At 61.0% G+C, this 12,692-nt stretch overlaps 1 protein-coding gene across 1 annotated transcript; it reads right to left on the reverse strand.

Moving 5' to 3' along the window:
* Positions 1-1,426: 1,426 nt before the first annotated feature.
* On the reverse strand, positions 1,427-12,512 carry LOC119104257 (protein lin-54 homolog). Its single transcript, XM_037227953.1, is given in 7 exon segments — positions 1,427-2,666; positions 5,285-5,557; positions 7,481-7,568; positions 8,115-8,132; positions 8,134-8,350; positions 11,221-11,339; positions 12,457-12,512. Coding segments are annotated over 6 exon segments (741 nt in total). The 5' UTR covers positions 12,457-12,512; the 3' UTR covers positions 1,427-2,640.
* Between the last annotated feature and the right edge of the window lie 180 nt (positions 12,513-12,692).

Consider the following 12,692-nt stretch of genomic DNA (forward strand, 5'->3'; position numbering starts at 1 on the left):
CTGGATCAGTATTTGTCGCCCGTGCCTGCGGCGTACCGCACGGGGCAACTTCAGCGCGGCTCCGAAGACAGCTGACCGCGCGGGGGAGGGGAGAGGGAGAGAGAAGTGAGAGGGGAGGAGAGAGAAGAAAGGGGAGAAGAAGAGGGAGAGGAAAGAAGAGAGAGAGAGGAGGAGAGGGAGAAGTGAGAGGAGAGAGGAGAGAGAGAGAGGAGAGAGGGGGAAGAGAGGAGAAGAGAGAGGAGAGAAGAGAGAGAGAGGGAAGAGAGGAGATAGATAGAGAGAGAGAGAGAGAGAGAGGCAGAGAGAGGGAGAGAGGCAGAGGGAGAAAGAGAGGGAGATAGAGAGAGAGAGAGAGAGGGAGAGAGAGAGAGAGAGAGAGGAGAGAGAGAGATGTATAGCGCGTTGGAAGACGGCAGCCAGACAGCCATGGGCGACTGGCTAAACCGGACGGAAGCGCATTGAACCGAGTTGAGCTGAACTGGACCAGGCTGGGTCAGGCTGGGTCGTACATGCCACTGGCGTATGATTTAAGCTGAATCGACGCCATAAGAAGTTGGTTACGTGGCATGGGTCTATTTTCAGATGGTGTTGGTGGATAGATGGTGGTGGTGTATAGGACATGGATGGTGGATAGGACATACACTTGCACGGATACGACGCTTGCTGTCGTTTAAAGTGCACAAGCGAGCGATCCGATTCCACTGTGGAATACTTCCCATAAGCATGTCCTCTCAACGCCGCACCGAACATGGAGGCGTAAAAACCCCGGGGACTACCGAATTATGCCGACGTGGCGGACCTCCGCCCGGCCGTGTTTCTGCCGCCTGCTGCGGCCGACACGGCGGTCCCCGGCGGCCGCGCCGTCAGTGGGCGTGCCGCGCGCGGACGTTCCGACCGCTCCCGTGCCAAAAGCCCCTGGCTGCCATTCCCGGCTGCGACAGGACCGTCTGTCAGAGGCTGTATTTTACCGGCACCGGATGGTAGTGTGCCGGTGACTGTACGCGGTGTCAGCGGTCGCGATGAAACGGCAGTTGGGTTACCGCTCGGGGCGCCAATTTGTAAGTATGTAGGCTAGGTGCATCTGCTGATGATGCGTGCTGGTACAGACAATGTGCATTCACGCACAACAGACGCAAGCTAGCGTAGGTGGCTACAGTGCAGCGCTAATCGGCACATCCTAACCTGCTGACTCCTGCATGTTACGGGATCTGGCAGTTCGAGACATCGGGGGACTTAAAAAGCTAATCCGAGAAATAACACGTCCCAGTAGCTCTATACGATACGAATCATTATCTCAATAGCATTTAGCAGCAAGAAGTTTCGACGCTGTACAACTGTGCCAGACGATCTTCACAGCTGTTTGGCGGCTGGTACGACAGTGATGCACGTGTACATGTCTCAACCCTCAGGACCACAACGATCAAAGTCGGCAATGGAAATGGTTTATTGATTCAGTTTATGTTTGCGGCGAGAAAACAAACTATAAAAGCCACCACAAAATCAGGTGACACCACACAGAGAACGCTTTTTAAAATCGCACAGCAGACTCGAGTTCCAGTCTGTGTGGAACCGGCACAAGCCCGGTTGTATTTCCCTCTTTTGGAGTCAGGCTGGACACGTTATAAAACACAAATTAAATGCATGCAATAGAACTCAAGTAACATCGTACCGAGCAGCATTTAACGCACGTTTCCGTTAAAACTTCGACATTTTAATAAAATTATCACGGGAGGCTACCGGGGCCCGCCAACCGCAACACTGTGAAGATATCAACCCACGTCGATAATACCCATTTGTACACGCAAAAACATTACAAAACCCACGCCGTGCGCCGACCGCCGTTATAAACAAACGGCAACAACCGGCGGCACGTCCCAACTCCGCCTGCTTTGCAGCGCCGTGGGGCCAGCCTCGGACGCCCCTCGGTACATCAGCTCGAGTGTGCTTCGGCCACACGCCAGCCAGGTCGGCGGACGTACAGGTGGCGCCGGTTCCTGGTGAGGCGCGCCGCCGCTCAGTGGGGCGGCGGCGCGGTGGATGACTGCAGGTGTCGCCCGACCGGGGGCGGCGGCGCAGAGGATGACTGCGAGTGTCGCCCGACCGACGCCGGCCGGGGCGCGCACGGCTGCATCCGCAGCCGCTGTCCGGCCGCCCGAGCTCCTGTCGCTCGCCGCGTCCCTCCATCGCCAGATGGCGTCGAGCCGGGCTGGGGGTGACGTTCCCAGCGCCGCTCCACCAGCAGATGTCGCCACGAGCTGCGCACACCCTGCGCCGCCTCGTCCGCCGACGGGTCCGAGCCGCTCCCTGCCTCGCCGCGGCCGTCAGCAGCAGAACACCTTTGTAGTAGCAGCGTGGCTGCGTACCCGCTCCGTGGCAGCGTGGCTGCGTACCCGCTCCGTGGCAGCGTGACGGCGTACCCGCTCCATCGCAGTGCAGCCGCGTACCCGCTCCGTAGCAGTGTAGCTCCGAGCTCGCTGCGCACAGCATCAGTCGAGGCGGCGGCCACTTCCTGGCGCACTGGCGGACCCGCCGGGGCCGCCTGGCTGGAGTCGCCTGGCGCCGCCAGGGATGAGGGCGGAGGCGGGGGCGCCACCGCCGACCGCGGGCCGTGTCACCGGTCAGCTGACCCGGCGCCCACCATCAGACCAGACCGCCCAGACCGTCACCTGCGGGGACGCCGGGGCGCCCGTCAGCCGCGGGACACGCGCAGCACGCGCGCCGGCCCGCTGCGCCGCGCACGAGGTGGGCTCCCGTCGGCGCAGGCGGCGGCATCCCACCAGCCTGGATCTGTGTGAGACAGCTCCTGGCCGGCCGGGTCAAATAAGCGACCACGGGCTGCAGGGAAGGCCAGCAGGCGGACTGCGCCTCAGCTCAGCGTGAGCTCGAGGCGAGTCAGATCGTCGAAATGCTGGCAATTACAGTAGTAGTGGTCCAGGTTCTTTTGATACTCGTTGTTTGTAATACGAATTGACAATCGTATCACTATCGTACTTCCGCCTTTCCAATATTCTCTCGGTAAACATATTACAACAATTGATAACTTCATTTAATATAATACAACAATTTAACACTATATTTAGCTACTTTATATTGCGGCCGCTATTTACTTAAGTACGAAAACTACTAACTAGGATAACTATATTTACATTACAAAATGTTGACAGCAAAGCGACCGGGGATATCAAAATAGAACGGCTCTGTTCAGTAAGCAAAGCCAGCCACAGGGTCTGTCCAGCGCCCTCCGGAGTGGCAACACGCCGGGGGGGGGGGGGGGGGCGACTCACAGCGCGCCAACCATACCTAGATGCTCTGAAGGGGCAGCAAAACATGGGCGGGGCACGGGCGGAGGCGGCGGCCAGCCAGTGGAGCTCATCACACTAGCTGCGATGGAGGACGGAGGACCAGATGAGGATACGCCGCAGTCCTCGGCACTGAGCCTCGCCAGTCTTCAGCATCGCGACAGACGCAGGAGGAAGGTGCGGGAGGACAGGCGGCGAGGCGCAGGTGCAGGGTCCTGCTCCTTCCGTCAGGGCAGCACCTTGCAGGAACATAACATGGATGAGAAAAAATTCAGGATGGCGGATCGCAAGGCTCGTGAAACGCTGCACTACCGGACACATGGGAGGAGGTTTTAGAAGCACGTTCATGCTATATATATATATATATATATATATATATATATATATATATATATATATATATTACGATTTGAAAGCACGTTCATTCTATATAAAATGATCACATGGTCCCCACCACAATTCATGGGTCCAGATTCAGAAGCTGCACTATCTGCTGCAGGGCAACACCTCTCTTGGAACTGTGACGGAAAGAAGTCCAGTTCGCCTTCCAGCCGGCGTTGCACCGGTCTACTTCGGCAGCAAAAGGAGATGCTTCTAACTTAAACTTCACCTTTCACAAGCCTATTCTGGATCGCACCTACCAAAACGATCTTATCTTGGACCGTTGGTCAGCTCGCGGAGCCGGTGGGAACGCAAGCTTTCTTTCAGGTTACCTCGAGACAAGTGTTGTTACTTAATGCTCATGCGGCTCCTCGGATGGACCGCGCTCAACACATGTATCTTTTAACATATCAAGAACGAGCAGCAACTCAACGGTAAAACAGCAACTGTTTAACACTACTAAATCTCAAACGCTTCTTAGTGCTTTGTCGGGACGTCGACGGCATTGCTGATACTACTGTTACGTAAACAATTATCAGTAACTTTCCGGTGATTGCTTTTTTCTAATAAAAGATGAGCAATCTCAAAAAGCTGGCTGGCTTGTTGATTTTTCCTCCAGAAAACAATAATTGGCAAGACCATTTTGAACTTTCTAATCAAATCTCGAACTGGCTGAAACGTTATCACTCGCTCACCTCATCCACCAGCGTAACGTTATGGACCCAAAGCAGCAAAAGCTGAAAAACCAGTACGCAGTACCCGCCTACCATACCCGCCTTAAGACCAACGCTATGCGCAACGTTCACAGCGGTAAAGAACACTCGTAACAAAAAGCAAGACGAACAATGGGAAATAACAAAATATTAACAAATATAAAGACAGCCAATGGGAAGCAGCACGCTATCAACAAAACAAAGACAACCAATACGTCGCGAGATACTGCAAAGTCCTTCGTCGTTAACTCCAGAATAGTATTTGCTTCAGCGGAACTGATCCCTTCAAGAATGTCCAGAACATCGTTGTCATAACTCATCAGCCTGTTCCATATCACAACCGCTTGCCGGCCTCATCAGCAGCTACCGTGGTTACCATGACGCCCCCTGGTCGGCACTGACCAGCAGACAGCAGTACCCTTAACTTCCATGCTCCATGTAACTTCCATGCCGCCTTACTACTGTGTGCATGTCTACTCACAATTGGCTTGCAGGAAGTGCGTATATGAATGCTCACCCGGTTGATTGTTGATTCATTCAATTCCTGCCTTTTGACTGGCTCAGTTATCGATATTTATCGCGTGCACGCGATGAGGCAGTCAGCATCGCCGCACTTTGAAGGCGAAACAAGCAAGAACTCTAAAAGCCAACAATCATAGCCGCGGCCATCCCTCGCCCTTTCCGCAGCATCCTCTCATCCCATCCGTTTACACCGCCCCCTCCCCCGCCCCCGCGCACCTTCACCACACGCACCCCTCCCACCACCGCCACACGCCGTCGCCACACGCACCCCTCCCCACCGCCGCCACACGCCGTCACCACACGCACTCCTCCCCACCGCCGCCACACGCCGTCACCACACGCACCCCTCCCCACCGCCGCCACACTCACCTTTCCTGGCGCCGTAGTCGATAATCTCTGATATGCAGCGGCCGAACTCATTCAGCACACGCCGCTCGGCGTCTGGCGCCGAGCCGCCCTCGGCCGCCTCCGTCATCAGGCACATGAGCGTGGCGTCGATGACGTCCTGCGTGACGCGCACCAACGGCGCCCGGTCCGCCACGGGAACGGTGGCCACCTTGAGCGCGCCTGCGCGCCGGCCGCGGCCGGGGCCCGTCTCGCCGGTCGCCAGCGTCAGGCTGTCCTCCAGAGGGCCGGCCACGCCTAGGGCAGGGGGCAGGGGGCCGGATTAGTGGGACGGGGCCGCGGCCTGGGCCCGTCTCGCCGGTCGCCAGCGTCAGGCTGTCCTCCAGAGGGCCGGCCATGCCTGGGGCAGGGAGCCGGGTTAGTGGGACAGGGCCGCGGCCGGGGCCCGTTTCGCCGGCCGCCAGCGTCAGGCTGTCCTCCAGAGGACCAGCCACACCTGGGGCAGGGGTCGGGTTAGTGGGACGGGGCCGTGGCCGGGGCCCGTTTCGCCGGTCGCCAGCGTCAGGCTGTCCTCCAGAGGGCCGGCCATGCCTGGGGCAGGGGGCCGGGTTAGTGGGACGGGGCCGCGGCCGGAGCCCGTCTCGCCGGCCACCAGCGTCAGGCTGTCCTCCAGAGGGCCGGCCACGCCTAGGGCAGGGGGCCGGGTTAGTGGGACGGGGGGTCGCGGCAGCGTCAGGACGCCTTCTAAACCGGGGGGGGGGGACGCCCGCTGTTGTCATTAGGGCTCTACGACACACGCTGCAACTGAGGCTATATGATGTCGCCTGCTTCCCACTCCGGCATAAGGCGCGGCCACCACAGGGAACTGAACCTTATACCTCTGGTTCCACAGACGCTCAGTACAGCCACTGCGCAACCAAAACCCTTGAAGTGTGCAAGTGGGGGAGGGAGGGGGGGGAACACCCTTGAAAAGAACGGGACCAGGGCGGCGGAAAGGGGCCCACAAAGAGGGTAGGCCGTGCTTCAAGGGAGAGGGCTGTGAAGGAAGAACGCGTTGAAGCCAGCGAACATCAAAAAACAGGAGGGCAAACTGCAGGCAGGGCAGCAGCACCACTGGTGATGAAATTTCCACAGCGTACAGTGACATCACGCACGCAGGGGACTCCGCCCACACAGCGGGAAAGAAGCCATGTCGGCGAACGGAGGCAGGGAAGGAGCACATCGACGTCGTCAAAGTTCACCATATGGGGGGGGGGGGGGAGCAGCGGACAGAGAGGTCACAAAGGTGATTGTTCGGCGCACAGGCGCAGACGGCGATGCGAGGAACCCTTGCCAACCAGCCCCAGCTGGAGGGAGGGAGTGAGATTGGGCTCATTTGCGCTAGCGGCCGCATCAAAGCCCCGTCTTGGTGTCGCTTATATACCAGGTAACCTCGGTGGCCACAAACACAAAGGTGAGCACAGCATACCACCTGAATCAGATTGGGCACCAGCACAGCCTACCACCTGAATCAGACGGCACCAGCACAGCATACCACCTGAATCAGACTGGGCTCCAGCACAGCATACCACCTAAACCAGACTAGGCCCCAAACACAGCACAGCTCGAATCCCGGCAGCTCACCAGCATGTATGCACGTTTACTGAACACTGACTGAGGTGTCAGTCATTGGTAGTGCGCGGCGCAGAACCAGTACCGCCTTCAGGAAATCCGCTGTTTACAACACCAGAACACTCTCACCTCACTCACCTCACTCACCAGATGCCAAAACACTCTCACCTCAGGGCAAGAGACGACTGATTTATTTGTGCGAACACAGTACAACATTGACGAGTACGAAAAGCCTTTGTGGTCATTTTCCGACGCGCGAACGGTTCCCACAGCTCTCTTCTCGAGCTGCTGGGCCGTCCCTGGCCCCGGCTGTACAGCTGCTGGACCGTCCCTGACAAGCGATTTCGGACCGCTGGACCGTCCCTGACCCCGGCTGTCGGGCCGCTGGACCGCCTCTGACCCCGCTGTCGGGCCGTTGGACCGTCTCTGACCCCGCTGTCAGGCCGCTGGACCGTCCCTGACCCCGGCTGTCGGGCCGCTGGACCGCCTCTGACCCCGCTGTCGGGCCGCTGGACCGTCCCTGACACGCGATTTCGGGTCGCTGGACCGTCCCTGACCCCGGCTGTCGGGCCGCTGGACCGTCCCTGATCCCATCGTCCGAGTCCTCACCGGTTCCGCTGCGCGAGGGACGGCTGCCGGCCGACTCGTGGTTCTTGCAGCCCATGCACTTGCACTGCGACGAGCAGAAGATCTTCGCCTGGAACGCCGAGGGCGAGATGGGGTCAGCACAGCAGCAGCGCGCCGCCCATGGCGTGAGGCACACACGGGATGTCGGGAGCACGGGAGACAGCGGACCAGCTCCAGTGTCGCACGTACCGAAGTGAGATTACGGTACTTATTACTGATCCAGCGGCAGTGTTACGGGTTACGAGAGGAGGGCGGACAGCCTGGGCTTACCGAATGAAGAGCGCGGGCGAAACGGCACTGCACACACCGGAATACTGGGATCCCCCACATACTCGGCACGTGCCCCAAGTCAGGTTTTCATTTTATCCTTGCACCATCTTACGCTCTGCAGTGGTTCTAAATACATTCATTCATTAATCCCTTCACCATCCATGCCCTCAGCCAGGACAGTTCTCATCACAACCAAACCCATCTACACGAAGGCTCAGCTATTCCCTGTCGATCCTCAACATAGCCAACCAACACTCCGCCAGCAGAAACGGAGTGTCTGATGCGTCCTGGCGGGCGGGATGTCTCTCTGAGACATCATCGCTCACACCCCAGCAGCGCCACCCACCTCGTAACACTCGCAGTAAGTTCTTCAGGCAGCCGCTCTTCTTGCAGTTGCAGCCCTTCTGGTGCTTCCTCGTCTCGTTGTCCGACTTGCCGATTTTGGGTTTGAACGCGTACGGGTTGCGGTCGAGGCAGGAGCGGATGGCCCGCTGCCGCTCCTCCTCGTGATCCAGCGAGTTGTAGCAGTTGGTGCAGTTGCAGTTGTTGCAGAACTCGCCGGACGCGAAGCAGTCGCAGTAGCTGCCGGGCGGCCGATGTCAGTGCCCACGGCGGTGGGCTGGACCGAGGGGACCGGGTTCGATTCCAGTCACAGGGGACTTTTCTGGCTACAGTTTTAGCAGCTGGTGGCGGCGCCAGTGCCTTTAGCTGGTATTTGCCCGGTAAGTCATCCCCACACATTAAGTTACGTGGGCCACATTAATACATAAATGCACGAGTTAAAAAACGTTCTCAGAAAGCGACCACAGGAGCGTAGATACGCAGGAGCGCCGAGAGAACGGGTCGGACCAAACCACGTGCAAGGGCACAATACGCGGATGCCTGCAGAGGTGCGCCCAATCAGACAACCACGAGACATTCCTCACCGCAAGGAGCCAATACAAACGGTGCCACCTCGTAGCTACGTCTCGCTGATCGATCTTTTAGCTATCTACCTATCTTCTCATATAACTATCTATTTCATGTCTAACAGGCAGTTATATGTTCCTTCATACGTCCTCATGAATTATACAACGAAATAACCTTACAATAACTGCACAAGTAATTGTAAGGTCTCGTGCACTTATTGTCAGTCAGGTCCATACAAACATCGTCCAGTGTAACCAGCCGTCCCTGTAACACCTCTTCCTGTGCCCGTCGCAATCAGACCCCGCACGCCGGACAGAGGGCATCCCTTCCGAGGGACACCCTCACCGGACAGTGGGTGTCCCTTCCGAGGGACACCCTCAACAGACGGAGGACCTCCCTTCCGAGTGATATCCTCACCAGATAGAGGACCTCCCTTTCGACGGACACCTCCGCCGGACAGGGGTCTCCCTTCCGAGGGACACCATCACCGGACAGAGTACTTCACTTCAGAGGGACACCCTGCACCGGCCAGAGGACCTCCCTTCGCAGGGATCCGGTCCGCCCCAGCCGCCGGCGTCTCTACCAGACACCGACAAAAACAACACACAGCCCTGTCCGAAACTCGGCCGCGCGGGTGTTTCACAACGGAGACCCCGACACCCCCCATTTAGATAGACAACCACAAGGCGTCAGGCGTCCCAGTGCCGCATCACATGCCCGGGCGCCCTCCGCTGCCCCGGACAGACGTCCTCTACCGCCCCGAACAGACGCCCTCTGCCGCCCCGGACAGACGTCCTCTGCCGCCCGGGACAGACGCCCTCTGCCGCCCCGGGACAGACGCCCTCTACCGCCCCGGACAGACGCCCTCTGCCGCCCCGGACAGACGTCCTCTGCGCCCCGACAGCCCCTCTGCCGCCCCGTACAGACGGCCCGCTGTGCCGCACCCGGAACAGACGGCCCTCCTGCCGCCCCGGACAGACGCCCCTCTGCAGCCCGACGACGCCCTCTGCGCCCCTGACAGACGCCCTCTGCCGCCCCGGACAGACGCCCTCTACCGCCCCGAACAGACGCCCTCTACCGCCCCGAACAGACGCCCTCTGCCGCCCCGGACAGACGTCCTCTGCCGCCCCGAACAGACGTCCTCTGCCGCCCCGGACAGACGCCCTCTGCCGCCCCGGACAGACGCCCTCTGCCGCCCGGGACAGACGCCCTCTGCCGCCCCGGACAGACGCCCTCTGCCGCCCCGGACAGACGCCCTCTGCCGCCCGGGACAGACGCCCTCTACCGCCCGGGACAGACGCCCTCTGCCGCCCCGGACAGACGCCCTCTGCCGCCCGACAGCGCCCTCTGCCGCCCGGGACAGACGCCCTCTACCGCCGCCGGGACAGACGCCCTCTGCCGCCCCGGACAGACGCCCTCTGCCCCCCGGACAGACGCCCTCTGCCGCCCGGGACAGACGCCCTCCTCCCCGGACAGACGCCCTCTGCCGCCCCGGACAGACGCCCTCTGCCGCCCCGGACAGACGCCCTCTGTCGCCCCGGACAGACGCCCTCTCGCCGCCCGGGACAGACGCCCTCTGCCGCCCGGGACAGACGCCCCTGCCGCCCGGACAGACGCCCTCTGCCGCCCCGGACAGACGCCCTCTGCCGCCCCGGACAGACGCCCTCTGCCGCCGCCCGGGACAGACGCCCTCTACCGCCGGGACAGACGCCCTCTGCCGCCCCGGACAGACCCCTCTGCCCCCGGACAGACGCCCTCTGCCGCCCGGACAGACGCCCTCTGCCGCCCCGGACAGACGCCCTCTACCGCCCGGACAGACGCCCTCTGCCGCCCCGGACAGACGCCCTCTGCCGCCCCGGACAGACGCCCTCTGCCGCCCGGGACAGACGCCCTCTACCGCCCGGGACAGACGCCCTCTGCCGCCCCGGACAGACGCCCTCTGCCGCCCCGGACAGACGCCCTCTGTCGCCCCGGACAGACGCCCTCTGCCGCCCGGGACAGACGCCCTCTGCCGCCCGGGACAGACGCACTCTGCCGCCCCGGACAGACGCCCTCTGTCGCCCCGGACAGACGCCCTCTGCCGCCCGGGACAGACGCCCTCTACCGCCCGGGACAGACGCCCTCTGCCGCCCCGGACAGACGCCTTCTGCCGCCCCGGACAGACGCCCTCTGCCGCCCCGGACAGACGCCCTCTGCCGCCCGGGACAGACGTCCTCTGCCGCCCGGGACAGACGCCCTCTGCCGCCCCGGACAGACGCCCTCTGCCGCCCGGGACAGACGCCCTCTGCCGCCCCGGACAGACGCCCCTCGCCGCCCCGGACAGACGCCCTCTGCCGCCCGGACAGACGCCCTCTGCCGCCCGGGACAGACGCCCTCTGCCGCCCCGGACAGACGCCCTCTGCCGCCCGGGACAGACGCCCTCTGCCGCCCCGGACAGACGCCCTCTGCCGCCCCGGACAGACGTCCTCTGTCGCCCCGAACAGACGCCCTCTGCCACCCCGGACAGACGACCTCTGCCGCCCCCGAACAGACGCGCCACTCACAGCTTGAGGCACTGGCTCTTGGTGCAGTTGCAGGGCTTGCGGGGCCGGATCTGTGGCACGCCGTCCACCCGGCTGACGGGCCGGGCCACGTGCGCCGACGGAGCCTTCGACGAACCCATCTGCCGGACACGGCTGGTCAGGGCAGGGCAGGGCAGGGCAGGGCAGGGCATCAGACTGGATAAGGTCAAACATAATTGCTCTTGTCAGGTTTGGTAATAGCAGCGAAGGACAGATCGGTAGCACTCGGATTCTCGTAGGCCAAGTCATGTAACGCCCACAATGCCCGCAGGTCGCTTGGTAATGAGCTGACCGGCTCACGTGAATTACAATTTAAACCATGAATGAAATTAATTACATGTTTTAAACCAAGTGCATAACCAAGTCCATTTAGCCATGTCATTCAGCTCGGACCAACCTGGCTCTTCTGTCATACCAGCCAGAGACGGCCAATGGCTGATTCATTAAGCCAACCACACCATCCTAACTCAATACACCACATACTGCGCCAAGCGAAGGTGGCATCTGATCACAATGGCACAGAATCCCAGTCACCCGCGGGGGGGGGGGGGGTCTAGTCGCCAGCGTAACTGACCACCCATGAGTGGAGGCACACACTGTAGCGTGCACGGTGCACATCCCTGGCAAGAGCATCTCTGGTACCAAACAGCGCTGAGTGGGCAGCACCGCTTGTTGGCGGCTCATCTCCCGATACTGGGGACCGGCGCAGACCAGTCGATGGACACCATAGTCTACACAGAGCAGGACAGGAAAGAGACACAGAGCAGAGCAGAGAAAAATGTAGAGCAGAAAACAGAACAGAAATCAGAACAGCGCACAGTATTAGTGACCGACCGCGACGCTACAGCGCTACAACATGCGTCATAACAAAACCCTCGCGCGAAATAAAACGGAAAGGGGTACCAAAAGTGCAGCGGTCAGGCTGCGCGTTTGAGGTACGGGGTTCGATTCCCCGCGGTGCCCGCCATTCCTGCCAGTATGAGAGCCAGGCGACGCCACCTAGCCCCGGTATCCGAGTGCGTTGTAAAGCCGTAACGAAGACAACAGCAACAACAAAAACGGGCCAGAAAATGGGCTGACGGGCTGAACTGAACACATGCCGGAAAGCCGAGCACAACGATAACCAAGCAACCTCGCAAAACACAACCGGCAAAGCGCCGAACCCCGCACCAACCACAGCACAGACGGCACAACGGAACAGCAGCGACGGAGTCTGACCTGGGAGCGCGCCGACTCGGCATGACCGGCCCGGCTCTGGCGGGCGGCCGGCCGCGGCGCCGGCGCCGGCGCTGTCAGCGGCACCGTCAGCGACAGCGGGTCGGTCCGCAGCGAGTCGGCCGTGGTGGAGGGCGCCGCCGGCAGCAGCAGCCGCTGGGAGGGCTGCCGGGACAGCGGCCGGGCGCCGGGTCAGTCGGCGGCGCCGCCACAGTCACCGGTCACGGCCGCGCAGAGTT

Source organism: Pollicipes pollicipes, unplaced genomic scaffold, assembly GCF_011947565.3.
Source record: "Pollicipes pollicipes isolate AB1234 unplaced genomic scaffold, Ppol_2.1 Scaffold_6052;HRSCAF=7182_pilon_pilon_pilon, whole genome shotgun sequence".
Classification (NCBI taxonomy): Eukaryota; Metazoa; Arthropoda; class Thecostraca; order Pollicipedomorpha; family Pollicipedidae; genus Pollicipes; species Pollicipes pollicipes.